The 21,048-nt window shown below is 35.2% G+C and overlaps 2 protein-coding genes across 2 annotated transcripts; both read right to left on the minus strand.

The window, feature by feature from the left end:
* Positions 1–14,115: 14,115 nt before the first annotated feature.
* On the minus strand, positions 14,116–15,764 carry LOC125823481 (uncharacterized). Its single transcript, XM_049502858.1, has 2 exons — positions 15,382–15,764; positions 14,116–14,197 (listed from the first exon to the last, which is right to left on the minus strand). The coding sequence occupies exons 1-2, from the start codon at positions 15,762–15,764 to the stop codon at positions 14,116–14,118; spliced, it is 465 nt and encodes a 154-aa protein (XP_049358815.1).
* A 2,571-nt stretch (positions 15,765–18,335) lies between these two features.
* Positions 18,336–19,823, minus strand: LOC125823482 (uncharacterized). The gene is made up of 2 exons (XM_049502859.1): positions 19,291–19,823; positions 18,336–19,188 (listed from the first exon to the last, which is right to left on the minus strand). The coding sequence occupies exons 1-2, from the start codon at positions 19,821–19,823 to the stop codon at positions 18,336–18,338; spliced, it is 1,386 nt and encodes a 461-aa protein (XP_049358816.1).
* Between the last annotated feature and the right edge of the window lie 1,225 nt (positions 19,824–21,048).

A 21,048-nucleotide genomic window follows, 5' to 3' on the forward strand; every position in this document is an offset into this window, starting at 1 on the left:
CAATAATTCGCAAATTATTTATTGTATGTAATCAGGTTTAATTGGTATCTTTTGGACCTTATATAAACACCAACATTAAAGTTAATATTTTGGTACATCTATTGGTGTATTTAGTCTTCTGATTTGGTATAGATAACAAAGTTGAAGAAATATTAAATTGGTTATAATGCTTGCTGATTTGTGATTGTAGAATATTATGTGTAAATGATAGTGTAGATGGTGTAGATGATTTGGTGTAATTGATATTGTGTATTATGTTTTTATAAACACCAGAAGTCATATCAAGTGCATTATGTAGTTTGTTTTTGGGTGTTTAAATACAACGAAATTGCTGGTATTTTATTGGTAAATGATTTGGTGAAATGTTGATCTATACAACTAATTTAGGTCTCGTCAATCGTTTTTAAAATTTTCATGGTGGTTTTTTGGTTCATTTGTTGGCGTAGTTAATAGTGTATTTTATGTTGTCCAAAATTATTTTGGAGATTGATTAACAATAAAATTGTGATGTTACGTAGGTATAGGTACTTGGATTACAATATAGAAGGAGTGATATATGACTCGAACACCAAATACGATGGCTTAATTACTACAATTGCTTCCCAATTGGGTGTGGACACGACCATTTTACAGTTAGAACTTAAACATGTTGTGAGCATTCCATCTCCACCAATGAAGATTCATAACGATATCTGCCTCAGAATTAACACTGATGTTTTCTTTTTGTTTTGATTTTATTTAAACAAGTATGTAGTTGAATTTTTTGTGCTTTTGTTGAAATTTTGATGTTTTTAATGAATGTTAATTGCAGTTTAATCCAATATTGGTTAATGTTGATTGGTTAATTCGTATTATTGGTTTATTGATTATTATATCATTATTGTTTGCTTGTTTGTATAATTCATATTTTTGTGAAAAAATTACTGTAAAAACTGATATTGGTGTGATTTTTGTAATATTAATGAAATATTCGAAAGTGATTGACTAAATCATATTAAGGCTCACTTCATAATATTGATGTAATTGTTATTGTAACATTGGTGATGGCATATTGATTTACTACATTGTTATTTTCTTGGTGAAATACGATACAAATGTTCAAATTAATTGGTGATATATAATGGATGAATTGTTGGTATTATATACTAACCTCACACAATAAATATGTAATACATCTAATTGGTTTTAAAAATAGTTTGAGACCACAATTACACACATTTTGACAAATATGAATACAAACAAGTAAATGTATTTGTCAGTTCATTGAACACAATATAAGCACCAAACTGATATATTTTTCATAATATTGGTGTAAAATGTACACAAATAAGTGGTGGTAATTGAACGCAAAATAGGCATAATAATTGATCGAAAATACCAATTAAAGTGACGTCCAAAAGTGTAACAAAAACATTTTGTAAAGAACAAAAATTCAACAACATATTTCATAAAATTAAGTGTTAACAAAACATGCTCCTTTTTAGTCCTCCCCCTTTCAAATTAATTTCGGCATCTTCCAATTGGTTCACTTTCACTAACAGTACCGGTATCAATCTTTAGGGTTTTTTTGGGGCATCCTAACCATATTTATCGAAATATGAAAATAGAATATTGAGTGATGAACTTAAGAGGAAATATAAAAATAGTGCAAGTGATGAACTAATGAGAGAAGTGATGAAATATGAAAATGATCAATATGAACGGAAGAGAGAAAAACAATGGTTAAAATTTCTCTCAATGAAAACTGCACAGGGGATAATGAAGTTTAGAAAAGAGTGAATTGTTGGAAACCTAAAAGACTTTTACTTTACATTAATTGAATAAAAAAGGAAAAAAATTAAATAATATTTGAAAGGTAGAAACGTGTGTATTAAGAACTTTAATTGGAGAGATAAATAAGGCACATAATCCCAAAAAATAGGAGAGAAGAAAATCGAAATTAAATAATTAAATTAAAATAAAAAATAATTCATCTATTATGTTGGTAATTTATAAACTACATTTGTAATTAAATAAAAGTATATGCATATATTGTAAATTAAAATCTTAAGTAGTATATTTCTGTAATTTTCACTATTGGGGAATAGAAAAAAGGGAAAATTAGCAATTAAGTCATAATAGCTAACATAATTAGTCAAAATAACAATACTTTAAAATATTTATTTAAAATGGCAGAATGACAATATTTTTATAAAATAATATGTATTCAGATTTTAGTATTTTAAATTAACAGTCCTATATTAGACCAAATTATATATCAATAACCGTTTAAAGTGAAAAAAATAAATTTAAACCAATACCATTAACCTTTTTTCATTACCATTCACGTTTCTTCCCCAACTTTCACATTTCTTCCCCATCTTTCACGTTTCAAGTTTATCTTTCTTCAAAGTGCTAAATTGTTGTTCATCAAGAAATTTTCTTTATTGTTAAACGAATTCTCTTTATTAATTCAAGCAGATTTCTCGGTTGGCAAGGTAATTTTCATTATCAATTTTGATTTTTTTTATTGATGTTTAAATCACTGATTCTATACATTACGGATTTTCAGTCAATTTTTCCAATTTTTATGTGATTTTGTTTAAATATTCATCATATATTTATTAATTTCATTTTTTTTTTGTGATTTTCTTTTAATTTTTCAGATTTTGTAGATTCTAGAAATTCATATATATGTTTGTTTTGTTTGATATTTAATACATTTTAAAATTTGATAATATCAAAATTTGCTTTTAGGGTTTTAGATTACGGGGAAAACATCTGATTGTCTACAATGACTGATTCAATCAGAATTACTAGAGGTATACCAAATAATATTCAAAATTTTGGGGAATTTCCCTCATTTGATTTGTGTATTACCCAAGGGTTTCATTGTATTTCAATCTCAATTAGTATACCAACATGTTTGTATTTCCTTCTTAATTTGTATTCATCCTAACTGTATGCTAACAATTTTGTATTTTATTGGGTATTCATTCTGTATTTCAATCTCAATTTATATGTGAACAAGTTTGTATTTCTCTTTTGTTTTGTATTCAACCTAATTGTATACCAACAAGTTTTGTATTTTATGTGCCTACTTTACCTTTTAAAGTCACTTTGTATTTCAAATGAAGGGAGTATTTAATTTCTTTTGTATTCACAACTTTATATTTAATCTCACTTTGTATTTATAACTTTGTATTTTCATCTCATTTTTGTATTCATATATTGTTGTATTCAACATATAGTTCATGATCGATTTGTTACATTAACTTAATGGGATACAAATTATTGTATGCATTCAAATAGAAAAAACAGCTACTAAACTAAAAATAATAATAATTTCATTCGTTATACATCATAATTTGGATACAAAACATCCGAAAAAAGCTACAAATCCCAATGCATACAAAGATTTCACTGATTCAATCAGGAAAAAAAAAAACACTCTTGTACTCGACATATACGAATATCTCATCCAAACAAATAAAAAAATCAAAAAAAATACCTGATTGTTTTTCGATTGTTCACTGGATGCGACAAATTTATAATTGTCAATTTTGAAAAATTCTGTTTAAAAAATATGTCGTATTCAACTTGAAGAAGTTTTGAAAGTTATCAGATGAATGATTCGGAAGACAAACTAAATTATTTTAATATTTTTTTATGTTCTTAAGAAGAAAGCAAAAAAAGGCTCAACGGAAGTTGGCTATTTATGCTCTTTTCAAAACGTAACTGATTTGTATTTAAAATCTTTTTTACCTCTTTTGATTTTTTTTGTTCCATGATTTTCTCTGTTCTGTTATTAATTATTTGTATTCTTTCAAATTAATCAAAATAAAATAAATACATAATTAATCCCTTAACAAACTAAAATAATGACATTTTTAATAAATAATGAAACTGTTGCTAAGGAGTCCCACTAAAAGCTAAAATATTGCTCTTTTGAAAAATTTCCCTAGAAAAAATCCTTTGGGCCAGAATAATTTGGCCATAATGGCCCAAATACATGTTCACACTATAAACTGATTTATTTTTTTGACAATTATACCATTCTTTGTCATATTTATATTTTTCTTATTAATTTATTCATTAATTATGCTTCAATAAATGAGAAAGCTTTTTGTTTTTTTTGGTAACTAAATTTCCATTAATCACCAAAGCAAGTCTTTACAGAGCCGTAGCAATACATACACATATTGCTATCTTAAAACAAAGAATTTAAACAAAACTCTTAAAAGCTACCTATCAACATAAAAACATAAAAATAAGAGTTGTTGTAGCTTGGCCTTGATCCTCAGTGGTGCTCTCACATTATAGGTGAAGGCAATCTCCTTTGCAATTTCTTCACTTTGTCTTCCCTTGTTTTCAAAGATCCTTATGTTTCTTTCAATCCATATCCCATATACTAATTCTGCATAAACCATTTTGAAGATTTGTGCATTCAGTGATTTCCCTTTTGCCCGTACGATACACCAAGTTAGGTGATCATCCCAAGTTGTTGTACTGTTCCATTGCCATGTTAGCCACTTCATGATTCTTTCCCACACCTGTTGAGTAAACAAGCATTGAACATATATATGATCCCTGGATTCCAGTTGTTGTTTGCATAGCTTGAAGCTTTGATCCACATCCATCCCCCAAGCTTGTAATCTATCAGTTGTTTGCAGTCTGTTCTAGAGTTGGAGCCACATAGTAAATCTAGCCCTCGATCTTGCATTGTTAGTAAACATTAAACATTTCCAATTTACTCTCAGATTGTCCCCCAACAGCTTCTGGTAAATAGCTTTAATACTAACTATTCTTAGGTGCATTTTCTGAGTATGTTCCAGAGTATTTCTTGCTGCAATTATTTTCCTGATTATCCACGATGCTTGTGCTGGAATTAGAGCTGACTCTATTATATTGGCCTTGATGTAGTATGTATGGATCCATCTAATCCATAGCTTGTCTTGTTTATGACCTAGGTCCCAAGTAGTTTTTGCAATAGCAGCTTTGTTCCACATCCGAATGTTAATGAGATTTAGACCTCCCATGGATTTCGGTGCACAAATTCTTTCCCAAGCAACTAGGGATTTTTTCGTAATGACATTTGCCCCTGACCATATAAAGCTTCTGCAGTGGGAATCAATAAGCTTTAAGACCTTTGCTGGGATAATGAAGAGTTGGGACCAATATGATTAAATACCAAATAAGACTGTTTGGATTAATTGTGTTCGACCAGCATGAGATAGCTTTTTTGCAGTCCAAGATGAAATCTTACCGACTATTTTCTCTACTAGGGGAGACCATTGCATCAGTTAAAGTTTTATGGTGGAGAGGGGAATACCTAGATATTTAAATGGGAGTTGGCCTGCAGTAAATTCTGTATACTAGATGATCTTCACACTTTCTATGCTAGAAACTCCTCCAAAGTAAAAAATGAACATTTACTCATATTTGCTTGTAAACCTGAAGCTTTAGAGAACAATTGGAAGGATTCAAGCACTGTTGTAACTGATTTGAGATCACCCCTGGAAAATAATAACAAGTCATCTGCAAAGCATAAATGAGCTACTCCTAGCTTAGCACATCTAGGATGAAAAGAATAGCTTTTGTTGTCCTTGAGTGTGTGGAGTGATTGACTCAAATACTCCATTGCTATGGCAAATAAGAAAGGAGATATGGGGTCACCCTGTCTCAGTCCCTTGGCAGCATTAAAGGGAGCAGTTGGTTCTCCATTTATCATCACAGAGTAATTCACTGTCTGCACACACTGCATGATCCACTGAATAAATTTTGTTGGGAAACATAGTTCAATCATGACCTGTTGCATGCATATCCATTCAACTGAATCATATGCCTTTTGTAGGTCTATCTTAACCATACACCTGGGGAAATATGTTTTCTCTGATATGCTTTGACAAGTTCAGTTGCCAAGATGATGTTGTCTGTAATTTTCCTACCAGGAATGAATCCTGATTGTGCCTCACTTATCACTGAAGATATCAACTCTTGGAGCCTGCTTGTTAAAACCTTTGCTATGATTTTGTATAGAACTGTGCAACATACAATTGGTCTATACTCTTTCACAGTAGAAGGATTAGGGATTTTTGGAACCAAGGTGATAGAGGTGCAGTTAATGGCTTTAAGCATAATACCTGAGCTGAAGAAATCCTTGGTAGCATGTATGATATCCTCTTTAATCACTGGCCAAGATTTTTTATAAAAATAGGCATCGTATCCATCTACTCCAAGGGCTTTGTCATCTCCAATAGCTAGGAGTGCTGAGTGGATTTCCTCATCAGTAACTGGTCTGCATAACTGACGTCCTTGCTGGTGATTTAGGACCGGCCCTTTTCTCATAATGACACTATTGACTGCAGACAAGGTTTGAGCAGCTGATCCCAGCAAGGATTTATAGAAAGTTAGGATCTCTTCCTTAATATCCTTTTGTTCACTCAAAATAACACCAGTGAGGGATGTGAGGATAAGTATTTGTTTCATGTTTACTCTCTCTTTTATGACTGCTGAGAAGTATTGGTTATTCCCATCCCCAAGTTGTATCCACTTAGCTCTGGATTAATTGACCATTTTTCTAAGTCTTGTAAGATCTTTTTCTCCAGTAATATTAAAGTATCATAACCATTCCTTGTGAGTTGATCTTGAACTTGTTGAAGATCCATCCTTGCTTTGGATAGCTTCATTTCTATCCCTTTGAATTCCCCTTTATTCAAATCTTTTAAGGGTGATTTTAGCATCCTCAATTTCCTCCATAGGTTCTCCATTGGATCAATTGCCATTTGCCTGGCCCATATATCTTCAATAATGCTTTTGAACTTTGAATGGTCAGCCCAAATATTGAAGAATCTGAAGGGGGTTCTTGGTATCCAATGAGTAGTTTTCAGATTGAATAGCATAGGAGTATGATCTGACAGTTGAGGAAGTTCATAAATGGTCTACACATGACCCCATTGCATCATCCAGTGATTATTGCCAAAAGCTCTGTCAATCTTACTACAAATTCTAGCCGTCCCTAGTTGTTTATTTGTCCATGTGTAGTAGGTGCCCCTTCAAGATAGTTCATTCACATGTAATTCTTGAATGCATTTTGTACAATCTTTAATCTCAGTAAGAGTAACAGGATTCCCAAAACTTCTATCAGTTGTATATAGAACTGCATTAAATTCACCACAAAAGATCCAAGGCAATCTTGTTTTATGTCCTATACTTCTCAGATCAACCCAGGTGTCTTCCTTAACTCCATAGTGTTATATCCATATATCATTGTGCATTCACAAGTGAAGGTTCCCAGTACATCAACAATTAAACAGTGGATAAGTTGTGCAGAGGTTGTGATCTCAGTAACCTTGTAGACATTAGGATCCCATGTAATCCATATTCTTCCATTTGCAGCATGCTGATAATTAGTGATAGTACCTTAGCCTAGACAAATATTCGGAGCAATTTTTTGATGATTGTGTTGCTTTACTCTTGTTTCTATAAGGCCAACCAATTTTATTTTTCTACTCTTCAAAAGGAGTTTCAATTCCTTTTGTTTATGCCACTTATTTATTCCCTTAACATTCCAAACTATCCAGTTCATTAGATAGTGTGGGATGGTCCTCCTTTTTCCGAAGGAAATTTACCCAATTCTCTCACCCTCCCAATGTTGCATATCAAACTTCTGAATCCATTCTTCAATGGAATTGAGTGCAAAATAGGGAAAATTGTTAGGTTAAACTCGGGCTAGGTTGTGATGCTTCACGGTGGCTCTTAAGTAGGAGTATGAGCTTGTTCATCCTCACATATTCTGGTAGCTGTTGTTGCTGGTATGACTCCCTTATACTTCCACTCTTAAGTGACTAGTCTGTTGTCTCTTCTGATCTCCCTTGCCCGGAATAGGAGGTTTAGGTCGACAACAATGTCCTACCACAGAACATTATGGACAAAATTTTGGCCTCCAATCATAAGTAGCAACTTGTTTAATCTGCCTACCATTTGATTCTAACACAGTGATTTCATCAGGTAAGGGGTTAGAAACATTAACCTCTATAAGCATTTGTGAAAATGAGATTCTGGTCTGTTTTGCTGTGCATTCATCAGCATACACAGGCTTACCCACTGTACTAGCAATTCTACTCAGCGAGTCTTTACTCCAACATGTCATGGGTAGATTTGGGAATTTAATCCATAACGGAATTTCTGTGGGGAATTCTTTGCTGAGATCAAAATCTATCGACCATGACTTTAGTATGATGGGTTTATTATTGATTGTATAAGGTCCATTGTAGAAAATTTCTTGCATATCCTTTTTGTTCTGGAACCGAAATATGTAATAACTCACTTCATGCAAGTATAGGTTAGGTTGAGCAACATTTTCTCAGAATTGCATCACATACCTCTGCATTGTGCATTGTTTTGTACCTATGGGTCTCTCCGATAAAATAGCTATTAATGAGCAGTTCCATTTACAGAGTTCCTTATCAATCTCCTATTGAGCAAGTTCAACAATCTGTTTTCCATCCACCATCCTAAGAGGGATATATTATAGGTTTAACCCATTTGTTGCAACTCTGTTTTTAGCAAATAGGTTAGTCCAATTCGAAGCAGGTGGATCTTCAATGGATTCATCAATGGGTTCAGCTTCAACCTCAATTCTAGGACTGTCCAGTACTGTTCCATTGGTTACTGTAACATCTATACCTTGAGTTGATCGTGGTGATAAGATTGTGAGATCTGGCATTTCTACCATCGATTCAACCAGATCTGGTTGCTTTGGTCTCCACTATGCCTTAGTGAGTTAGTCATACTCTCTGAAAAAGAAAATACTTTTAATTTTTTTATTTTCTCTCTTTTATTCCATTCTCACTCTTTCTTTTTATTTTTCATTCTTTTCAAAATAAGAAATTAAATAAAAATAAAATATTCAGATGATGATAAGTAAACAAATCCACAAATAAGTTATCTAAGACTAAAATTAATCGTTGAAATAAAAAAAAATCACTTGTGAGAAGTATCAAAAAGAAAATTAAAATAAATAGTAATACTATTTTTTCATAATTTTTAAATATATATTATATACTTAAAAGAAAAATAAACGAAAAATACTATATATAAAATAAAATAAATTTAAGGTAAAAAACAAATCAATCAATTAACCACTCTATGTAACGACCTGATTCCGTCGTTAGGGAAAAGCCAATAGGGAAAGAATTGGGGCCACAAAACTTTTGAGTACTAACTTGAAATTTCTTAGCCTAGTCCAGATTTAGATGAAATCGGAGTCAGGCGAGTCTAGAGAAATTTGGTAGCAATTGGGTTATCTAATTATGATTTTGATCAAATGGTAGATAACTAAGACGTTAAGAAACCCGTACGACTTTACGAAATTGAATTCGAGCGAGTAGAACTCCCGAAACTGATCTTAGCATGAACGGGTCTGTTCTGAGTGTCTTGGGATGAAGGTGTGTTGTGAAATGGGGGCTTCGAATTCAAATTCCAACATTCTATCTCTGTGCATGCCGCTGTAGCGGGATGGGTCGCGCTGTAGCGGGATAGACACCACTTAAGTCGGAAATAAAACCCCAAAAACGTTTTATTTTGCACTTTTTGACTTTAAGAGCTAGGAGACGACCCCAGACGAGTTCTTGAGCGTTTTTCACCATTCTTGAGGCAAAATGTAAGGTTTTCACTTCCCAATTCGTGTTTCGATCCGTAAAACTTAGATTTTTGGGTAATTATCGATGGAAGAGGGTTTTGATCAAGGAATTATGGTGGAAAAAGCCCTAATCTGGGTGTGGGGATCATGAATTTGGTATAGGTTATTGAGTTCGTTATAATTCGGATAATTAGACCTTTGATTGTTGATCCTTACATATTAATTGTTGTTTGTAGACTTAGACTTAGCGGAATGAATTCAGAAAGGGAAGATTCAAGTGTCTTAGGGGATTCAAGCTTGGATTCGATGTAGGTGATGGTTGTGATTTCATGTTAGTGTGATATATGTTTGTAATTGCTCATTATAATGCATGTATGTATGCGAATGTTGCATTATTGATCACCCTAATCGTAAATGAGGATAATTGAATAATTGTATGCTATGAATCATGACTTGATTGTATGATTATGAGAATGTACTTGTGGTTGTGATTGTGATTGTGGCTTGTTGAATGGATCGGGTGTTGCATTTCGACATACTAACTTGGATCAGTTGCCACGTTTCGACATAAATATGGGATCGGTTGCCACGTCCCGGCATAAACATGGGATCGGTTGCCACGTTCTAGAATAAACATTGGATTGATTGCCACATTTCGGCATAAACGTTGGATTTGGTACAACGTTCCGGTATGCTAACAGTTTGGGTGTGGGTTCCATGAGAGGACCATTGATTTGACATAACTATATATCTTGATAAATGTGAAATTGTTCGTTCTTAGTAAATGATATCGATATTGTGTATATTCGGTGTATGCATGTTATTATATTGTTGTAATGACTTATGTATATTGCACTAAATGGGATAGTCGCGTGATCCTATCAGTACAGTGTGGTTGCTTACTGATACTGCACTTGCTCTTTCTTTGTTGAGTACATGACATCTTTAGGTGACTATTGATAGACCTCAGCTAGGTGACTGTTGAGCGTGACCGGATTTAATGGTGAGCCAGTTTTTTCAGGCTGCTATGGATCTTTCTTGTTTAAGTCCACTTTTTTTGGACTCTGACTTTTGTTTAAGCTATTGTTTAGTTTCGGGGTGTTACCCCTTGTTCTTAGACTCGTCGATAGTAGAGTTTGGTACAATGACTTTTAGGTTCTAGGGGTTGTTCTTCCGCATTAGTTTGGTTAGTTGTTTGTTAAAACCTTAGAGTTTATGGGGACTCCATTTTTTTAGTCATTTAAACCTGCTTTTGTATATGGTTCTCCCACCGGAGGGTTTATGTGGGTGCCAATCACGATGGTCTTGGTCGTGACAAAGTTGGTATCAGAACCCTAGATTCGTTGATCTCATTGTACCAAAACGAGTCTAGTAGAGTCTTGTAGAACGGTACGAAGACGTTCGTACTTTTCTTCAAGAGGCTATAAGACTTTAGGAAAAACTCAATTCTTTCTACTCCTTCGTGATATAACTTGAATCCAATTGGTATCTGGGTGATACGAATTGGTATCTTTCCACCTTCACTCTATGGTCTGAACTAGAGAAACAAAAGTGGTAACATCATCACTAGCAAGAGAGGATGTGTATAGACTATCGATAATTGAATAGGGTCATCTATGGAACAAATTAATTCAGAAATCGGGCTTGTATGTGAGTTGTAACTTGAAAACTGTGAATGTGGAAGTTGTATTTGCTTGGATGTGATGATAGGATCATGTGCATAATAAGTGTGGGTCTGAATTTTGATATCTGCAATATGTTGGCAGAATTGATTGAAACTATGCAAGTCGTAATTGCTGAGTATCGTGAAACTTGTTGTGAAAAGAAGGTCACGACTAATTAAGTTCGATGCAAGGGTCTAGATAATGTACGAGGTGATTCGTAAGAAAGATCTGGACGTGTCTTGCGCTTGAGTAATAACCGCGTGAGTGTCTGGGTGTATCCTGGGATGTGTGGGTTATGGTGTGGAATTAAGCATAATGAGTTGGATTGTGTATCGCTGGATTGACTCGTGGTAGACAATGATTATCCTAGTTTAGAGGATTATCCTAAATTGCTCGGTAAAGCTGAAAACCATTGGGAGATTTAGAAAAGAGAAAAACCCCAGAAAAATTTATTGCTTGGGTACTGTTTCCGTCTGAGCCGCTAGGGAGGAAGTTTTCCGCCAGCACAAGGCCTCCAGAGCGGGACAGAACCTCAGCCCTGTCTCCTCTGTTTTTTTCCCAGGTCTTCTTATAGAACCCGAATTGAATCCGAACTAACCCCCGCAATCCAAACAATGTTCAACAATCGAGGATATACTATAAAACCTTGTAATAAATTGAATGCTGTAAAAAACAGCAGAAAAAATAGCATCCATGTGATTACAAAAACAAAAGGAGTGTGCGAAATTTTTGAAATGTGAATTTTGGTTGACTTCGGTTGTCTTTTTGGGGGATGTAGTTTCAAGATAAGGGGTAATGGCAGATCCCCAAAAAATTGAAGCAATCAAGAATTAGGTCCGACTTAGTTTTGTGACTGAAATTAAGAGTTTTGTGGGGCTCGTTAGCTACTATCGTCGCTTGTGAAGGGATTAATGTCAAATTTGCATATTCAAGTTTATAGGTGACAACATTCAAGAAGTTTTGGTAAGGGACAGTTAGATAATGAACACCATTACTTTGGAAAATGCATTTAGTATTGTTGTCATAACATGTGTGGGTTGTTTAGCGAATGATGAAATTAAGTTATGTCAATTGAGGTTAGAACTATACTACGATTTCATAGATTGATTGTATATCAAGGAGGTTGCCTGTCAAGATGACATGACTCAGTTTTATGCTTTTTCGGGCAAGACCGAGTTTGAGGTGAGTGATGCAGTGATCACTAGTAGTGTTATTGTTTGTAACCGGATGACTATTGTTTTGTTTGATCCGAGTTCAACTTATTCATATGTGTCAGTTCAATTGCCTTGTGATTTTATGTGGTTTGTGATGTACTTGATGCCCCAATCCTTGTTTCTACTCAGTTGAAGAGTCAGTCATAGTCACCCACGTATATCGTGTTGTCCTGTTGTGCTTATGGATTTTCAGATTTGGGTTGATTTGGTTATGCTAGATATGAATGAGTTGATATAATCTTAGGCATGACTTGGTTGTCCCCCTATTATACCGGACTTAATTGTAATACTAAGTCGGTAACTCTAGAGGTCCCCGAGAAGGAAAGGTTAGAGTGTGAAGGGGGTACAAGCCTAAGTCAGCTAAGGTCATATCCTTCGTGCGGGGTAGGAAACTGGTGAGGCAGGATTGTTTGGCATAATTGGCTCATATTCGGGATGTTGAGGTCGAATCTCCTTCTATTGAGTCTATTCCGGTGGTGTCAGAATTGAGATAACTTAAAGCTCAAATCCAGGAGCTTTTTTATTAAGGTTTCATCCCTCCTAGTGCTTCCCCGTGGGGTGTTCCTGTCTTATTTGTTAAGAAGAATGATGGTAGTATGGAGACTGGTGATTTTATCTTAAGCTATAAAAAAGTGGATTGATACTGGAATGACAAACGTATGAATAAAGAAAGTGTAACGACCCTTCCGTAATAATATAAGCCTATAATAATACAAGCCAATAACTCACGAGATTTTTGCATATATATTGTCCTCACACTAGTAAAAATGATATAAAAAGAATATTACAAACTTTCGAGTACTCAAACTATGTGGTTCATGCTTCACGCAATCATTCAAAATTAGTGGTAAATTTAACAAATTACAAGACTTGAGCTTATACACCCCAAAAGAACAAAACATAGAGTCATACTTATATTACAACCTATGGTGACATGATCACATTAGTCCTCAAAATTTCATGTAAATATACACCACATAGATCATGTACAAGTCCCAAGGTTTATACAAAATATAGATGCCTATATGCAATTGTGATCTTCCATCACCAATGGCCAGCTTCATGCCTCCTCTCGATCATTCTCTACGATAGAAACAACTATCGCTAAGCATATAGCTTAGTAGTGTAAAAACTATAGGTTCGGAGTCATCAGATTCGCAAAACTACCTTTCTCAAGTCATGGGCAACATAATCGAACATAATAAATAAATCAAGTAAACAATATATCAAGAGTATCAAGTTTGATAATTAGAGGTCCAAATGTAAAGAACGCTCATAGTACCAATTTTCAAAAGATTCAATAACAAGGCTCGCCCAATATGTACATCATGTCTTCACACCAAGCACAATCAAGTATCAAGAAGACCCGACGCCCTGTATCAAGAAGGGTCAAATCCCAATAATCAAGAGAACCAAGAACCATATTAAAAATGGCTTTCTAGTTCGTACTTAAAATGGACAACTTCCATTCTTAAGCCGGACTACAAATCCAGAGTAAAGATGACAAATGATCCGAATCAAGAGGCATGCCAATAGTGATAAAGTCACAGCCACAAGAAAGACAAGGTCCCAACAAAAGTGCCAAGTGATCAAACAATCTGTACAAGTGGGCGAGTTACACAAGCGTCTTTAACGTCTTAAGAATACCAACACGACAATGCAAAGTGACAAGAGGTAACCAAGGTACCAAGATCAACCTTCAGATATACCAGCAGTTAAAAGAGTACAAATACAAGTTTATACACAAACCTCAGTGCTTTAGCAAAGAAACAGTCCAACACAAGTTCAAGAGTTCAAACCGTAGACCAACCAATGTATTAAGGTCCTCAACTGGTTCACGAGTATATACAACCTCTAAAATACAATTAAATAACTTCTTTAATCCCTAGCAGCTCAATAATTTTGATGTAAAATAGGATTATCATCACAAGTAAGATTAGCCTGTACAAACACAACTATGCTCCCAAAACAGTGATTCTGGCCAGCCTAGTACCTCATGTCGCAACTTAGATTTGAAAAGGAAAACGGAAAAACTAGACTTTATAGCCTTCATGAAAGATGTAGCTACATCTCTTAAGGTTGCAAACAAATAAGAATCACCGCAAAATATATTTTGTACAACAAAATATAGTCAAAACACTAACAGTTGTTCATATAGGATTTGAAATTCCAAAATCTGGACAGAACTTGTCATATGTTGCGTCCAATATTTCAAATCCATAACAGCTAAATCAGAGTTTTACATAAATATAAGAGTTGTAGGTCTACTAATTAGCTTTCCGAATCATATTTATTCACTGTAAACTAAGTTCTAGAGCGAGCGATATGCATAAAATACCAAACACTACCCAGCTCAGAAACAAATTTTGTCACTTACCAACAAGAAGTGTGTGTTCTTGAATTCCAGCCAAAAGGGCCAAGTTTTTATTTTGTAATTTTGAAGAACAACTGATTAAAGAAGGCTCTAAGTTTTTCTAGACTTGAAAAAAAAATGAATTAACTCAAGGTGATGAAAATATATATAGTCACACAAGTGATGTTTATCACTTGTACAACTGTCTCCAAAAAGGGCAGCCCAAATAGTTGTGTGCTGCCCAAAATGCATACATATACACCTATATATATATATCCCTCATCTCCTTTTAAAGTTATACATAATTGTAATTAGAATATTTATGAAAATACCCTAATACAATACCTTAAATTACTATCACAATTTATGTTAAGCAAGTTAGCAATTATCACAACATTTCAAGTTCCCAAAATGAGACTAAAACATATTCTAGTAATTAAGCAATGGTAAATCGACATGCGACTCTTGGTTAGTATTTAGGGGTGATACAATTCTCTCCCCCTTAAAGAATTTCGTCTCGAAATTTACCTTACACTAGTCCGGAATAAGTGCGGATACTGGGTCCTCATGTCTTCTTCTCTTTCCCAGGTAGCTTCCTTTCCAGAATGGTTCCTCCAAAGCACCTTTACTAAGGGAATTCTCTTGTTTCTAAGTTGCTTTACTTCTCGAGCTTCAATCTGGATAGGTTCTTCATTATATGTCAAGTCAGGATTAACCTCAATAGATTCAACTGGAAGAACATGCGATGGATCAGAACGATATCTTCTGAGCATAGAAACATGAAAGACAATGTGGATCTTCTCCAACTCCGGTGGCAAAGCTAATTTATATGCAACTGGTCCAATCCTTTCAAGTATCTCATAAGGTCCAATGAATTGGGGACTAAGCTTTCCTTTTTGGCCAAATCTCATAATCTTTTTCCATGGAGACACCTTTAAGAATACTTTATCTCCCACTTGATATTCAATGTCACGCCTTTTAAGATCAGCGTACAACTTTTGTCAATCTGAAGAAATCTTTAGACGATCCTTGATAATTTTTACCTTGTCCTCTGTTTGTTGCACAATTTCAGGACCAACAAGCTTTCTTTCACCAACTTCACTCCAATAAAGAGGGGTTCGACATTTCCTTCCGTATAGAGCTTCATAGGGAGGCATTCCAATACTCGATTGGTGGCTATTATTATAAGCAAATTCTATCAAAGCCAAGTGTTTGTCCCAACTACCCTCAAACTCCATAATACAAGCTCGAAGCATATCCTCCAGAATTTGTGTCACTCTTTCCGACTGGCAGTCTGTTTGAGGATGGAACGAAGTGCTAAATTTCAGCTTAGTACCCAAAGCTTCCTGCAAGCTACCCCAAAATCTAGATGTAAACCTTGGGTCTCGGTCAGATACAATAGACATAAGGATACCAAGTAGTCTTACAATCTCACTAATGTACAATTCGGCTAAACGCTCAAGTGAGTAATCCATCCTGATTGCTAAGAAGTGAGCACTCTTGGTTAACCTATCCACAATCACCCATATTGCATCATGATTTCTTTGAGTGCGAGGAAGTCCAGAAACAAAGTCCATAGTTATTCTCTCATAATTTCATTTCGGCATCGACAAGGGCTGTAGTAAACCAACTGGGACTTGATGTTCTGCCTTTACTTGTTGACAAACCAAACATTTGGAAATGAACTCCGCAATGTCACTCTTCATACCATTCCACCAATAATGTTCCTTGATGGTCTGGTACATCTTTGTACCTCCAGGATGCATTGCATATGGTGAAGTATGTGCTTCATTCAGTATTTTTCTCCTCAAGTTGTCATCATTAGGGACGCATAACTTGTTCTGATAAAATAAGACACCATCCTCTAGTAATGTAAAATCCAACTTTTCCCCATTTTGAACTTCTCTGGTCAATTTTACAAGTTTCTCATCTATCTTTTGTGCTTCTTTTACCTGTTCAAGTAATATTGGCATTACCTGCAAATTAGCAATAACTGAACCAATTGAATCAGGTGTAAACCAAACATTCATGGCTCTTAACTCAAGGAGCAAGGGTAAATGACTCAAAGAAATGCTTGCAAAGGATTTTTGACTTAAGGCATCTGCAACCACATTGGCTTTACCTGGATGATAATCAATCGTGCAGTCATAATCCTTGATGAGTTCAAGCCATCTACGTTGTCGAAGGTTTAGCTCCTTCTGAGTACCCAAGTACATTAAGCTCTTGTGATCAGTGAATATATGACATTTCTCTCCATACAAATAATGCCGCCATATTTTTAAAGCAAACACTACAGCAGCAAGTTCAAGATCATGGGTAGGATAATTCAATTCATGCAGTTTTAATTTCTGAGAGGCATAAGGAATAACCTTCCCTTCTTGTATCAAAACACATCCTAGACCATTGTGAGAAGCATCATTGTATACTACATACTCTTTCCCTTCAATTGGTAGAGTAAGTATAGGCGCTTGAGTCAACAAGGATTTGAGAGTTTCAAAGCTCTCTTGGCATTTGTCATCCCAAATAAACTTTACTTCCTTCTGCAAGAGCTTAGTCAAGGGAGAGGCGATAATGGAAAAGCCTTTCACAAATCTTTTGTAGTATCCAGCTAAGCCTAAGAAACTTCTTACCTCGGTTGGACTTTTGGGAGGTCTCCATTCAACAACTGCTTTTATCTTACTAGGATCCACCTTCACACCTTCGGCTGATACAACATGTCCCAGAAACGTCACTTCATCAAGCCAAAATTCACACTTGGAAAGTTTAGCATAAAGTTCCTTCTCCTTCAAAATTTCCAAAATAATCCGGAGGTGTTTATCATGGTCTTCACTACTTCTGGAAAATATTAAAATATCATCTATAAAAACAACCACAAACTGATCTAGATAAGGCTTGAATACTCGATTCATTAGATCCATGAATACCGCAGGACCATTTGTCAATCCGAATGGCATCACCAAAAGTTCAAAATGACCATACCGAGTTCTAAAAGTAGTTTTAGGAATACCTTTCTCTCTAATACACAGTTGGTGATATCCAGACCTTAAATCAATCTTTGAGAATACTTTAGCACCCTTCAGTTGGTCAAACAAATTATCGATCCTCGGTAGTGGATATCTATTCTTGATTGTTATTCTGCTCAATTGTCTATAGTCAATACAAAGCCTAAGAGTGCCATCTTTCTTCTTTACGAATAAAACAAGGGCTCCCCAAGGAGAAACACTAGGTCGAATAAAACCTTTCTCAAGAAGTTATTGCAATTGAGATTTCAATTCCCTTAATTCTGCCGGAGCCATTCTATAAGAAGTGATAGAAATATGGGTAGATCCAGAAATAAGCTTGATTGGAAATTCAACCTCTCTTTTCGGGGGCAATCTAGGAAGGTTTTCTGGGAAGACTTCTGGAAAATCACATACAACAGGTATGTTCTTGATACAAGGACTTTTCAACTATGTATCAACTATGTGAGCAAGGTATGCCCTTCAACCTTGACACATCAGCTTTCTTGACAAGGTCGCAGAAATAATACTAGATGTCAATGATCTTTCACCTTGTACAATAATGTGTGAAAATGTTGGATCTTTAAAGGTCACATGCTTTGACCTACAATCTACCACTGCATGATATTTATGAAGCCAATCCATCCCGATAATAACATCAAAATCCTTAAAGGGCATTTCAATCAAATCAGTAGGGAAGACTAGGTTTTGAATCATGAATGGGCAATCACGATAAATTCTTTTACACACAACCTGATAATCCAAAGGACTTTCAACCAGGACATCATAATTAAGCCTCATAGATTTCACATTTTCAGGAGGAACAAGTGATGAACAAATATAGGAATGTGTAGAACCAGGAACAAACAGTGTAAACACACATAAGCCAAATAAGTGAAATTTATCGACAACCACGTCTTGTCCATCCTGCGCATCCCTCTGCATCATAGCATAAGTGTGTGCAGTAGTCCTTTGTCCACTAGCTTGATTAGCTCCACTTGTACATGCTGCTTGAGTGTTTTTAGGTCTTGCACCTCTATTAGTTTGAGGAGGATTAATAAAAGACTTATGAACTGAGCCTTCAGTTCTCAAGGAAAGAGCATTATTAGGATTAGGATATTTCTTCACTTTATGATCAAAGCTCCCACAATTGAAACATGCACCAAAAGCTCTCTTGCAAGTACCATAATGATTCTTTCCACATTGCGGACAAGTGGGAACACGAGGCTTGCCTTGGCCATAAGTTGGAGTGCTAGCTGTAGAAAAATCTGATCTATTTTGCTTTTGCTGCGGTGGCCTGTTATCACTACTAGCCTTAGAGTTATCAAACCTTCCCCTTTTTTATGGACCCCCAAAATCTGGTCTAGGCTTCTAGAATTTGTTTTCATTTCTACTAGCTTCTTTTTTATCAAGTCGCTCCCAAATAAAAGCAGCAGACACTAGATTACAAAAGTTCTCATGTTGCAGGATCGCCACATTCTTTCTAATGGAATCATTTAAACCATCTTCAAATTTCCTGCACTTGTCTTTTTCTTCTTTAATAATACCTCCAGCATAACGAGAGAGTCTTAGAAACTTCTGTTGGTGCTCAGCAATAGACATACCTCGTTGCCTTAAATTCAAAAACTCATTTCTCTTTGCATCACAATAAACAGGTGGGACATACTTCATACATAATTCTCTAAGAAAATCATCCCAAGTAAGAACATGAGGTTTTACCTTGGCATTTGGAACACTTACCCACCAATCGTAAGCATCATTTTGTAATAATGAAATAGCATATTTAAATTTGGCAACATTTGAACACTCTAACTGCTCAAATATCCTCTCCATGTGCTCCAACCATTGTTCAACATTCGTGGGATCAACGGTGCCTTCAAACTCCACTCCACCCATTTTTCTCATTTTCTCAAAGTTAATCACGTTGGGATCATGCATCGCTTCAGCCATGTGGTGGAAGAATTCATCCATTTGTTGAAAAAGAGGATTCATGGCTTAAGTACTACGACTCATGTGAGGATATGAACTAGGTCTTACACCCTGATGGTTTCCCACTTCAGACCCACTAGTGTGGGGAACATATTGATTCGAGACAGGTTCTCCAACCTCTTCTAGTGCATGAGGTTGGGGAATAGAGGTACCCGAACCTTCACGAGCAGCTTCCATAGGTCGGTCAGAAGAAGAGGCCATAACTTAATTCCTTCAAAAGGGAAGATCACATTGCATTAGGGACATGTACATGATCCATGTGCACTCTACATGCGATAAAAAATTTTTAAACCATGTAAGTGAACAAATAATCCAAATAAAACCTTTTTCGAATGTGAACAAGTATATAAGTAATTCACAACAAAAGTCCTAGAACCACAAACCTAGGCTCTGATACCAACACTTGTAACGACCCTTCCGTAATAATATAAGCCTATAATAATATAAGCCAATAACTCATGAGATTTTTGCATATATATATATATATTATCCTCACACTAGTAAAAATGATATAAAAAGAATATTACCAACTTTCGAGTACCCAAACTATGTGGTTCATGCTTCACGCAATCATTCAAAATTAGTGGTAAATTTAGCATATTACAATACTTGGGCTTACACACCCCAAAAGGACAAAATATAGAGTCATACTTATATTACAACCCATTGTGACATGATCACATTAGTCCTCAAAATTTCATGTAAATATACACCACATAGATCATGTACAAGTCACAAGGTTTATACAAAATATAGATGTCTATATGCAATTGTGATCTTCCATCACCAATGGCCAGCTTCATGCCTCCTCTCGATCATTCCCTACGATAGAAACAACTATCGCTAAGCATATAGCTTAGTAGTGTAAAAACTATAGGTTCGGAGCCATCAGATTCACAAAACTACCTTTCTCAAGTCATGGGCAGCATAATCGAACATAATAAATAAATCAAGTAAACAATATATCAAGAGTATCAAGTTCGATATTTAGAGGTCCAAATGTCAAGAACGCTCATAGTACCATTTTTCAAAAGATTCAATAACAAGGCTCGCCCAATATGTACATCATGTCTTCACACCAAGCACAATCAAGTATCAAGAAGACCCGACGCCCTGTATCAAGAAGGGTCAAAGCCCAATAATCAAGAGAACCAAGAACCATATTAAAAATGGCTTTCTAGTTCGTACTTAAAATGGACAACTTCCA

This window comes from Solanum verrucosum, unplaced genomic scaffold, assembly GCF_900185275.1.
Source record: "Solanum verrucosum unplaced genomic scaffold, falcon-dt-bn FXZP01000012.1, whole genome shotgun sequence".
Lineage (NCBI taxonomy): Eukaryota > Viridiplantae > Streptophyta > Magnoliopsida > Solanales > Solanaceae > Solanum > Solanum verrucosum.

Bases quoted from the DNA above. Each gene is read 5' to 3' on its own strand.
- LOC125823481 (XM_049502858.1), bottom strand. From the start codon at position 15,764: ATGAGATTTGGCCAAAAAGGAAAGCTTAGTCCCCAATTCATTGGACCT. The intron at 14,198-15,381 runs GTAAATTTCGAG...GTATATCTGAAG, and splicing joins TTATTCCGGACTAGTGTAAG to GTTGATCTTGGTACCTTGGT.
- LOC125823482 (XM_049502859.1), bottom strand. From the start codon at position 19,823: ATGGATGAATTCTTCCACCACATGGCTGAAGCGATGCATGATCCCAAC. The intron at 19,189-19,290 runs GTCTGCTGCTTT...TCCATAAAAAAG, and splicing joins GAGAACTTTTGTAATCTAGT to GGGAAGGTTTGATAACTCTA.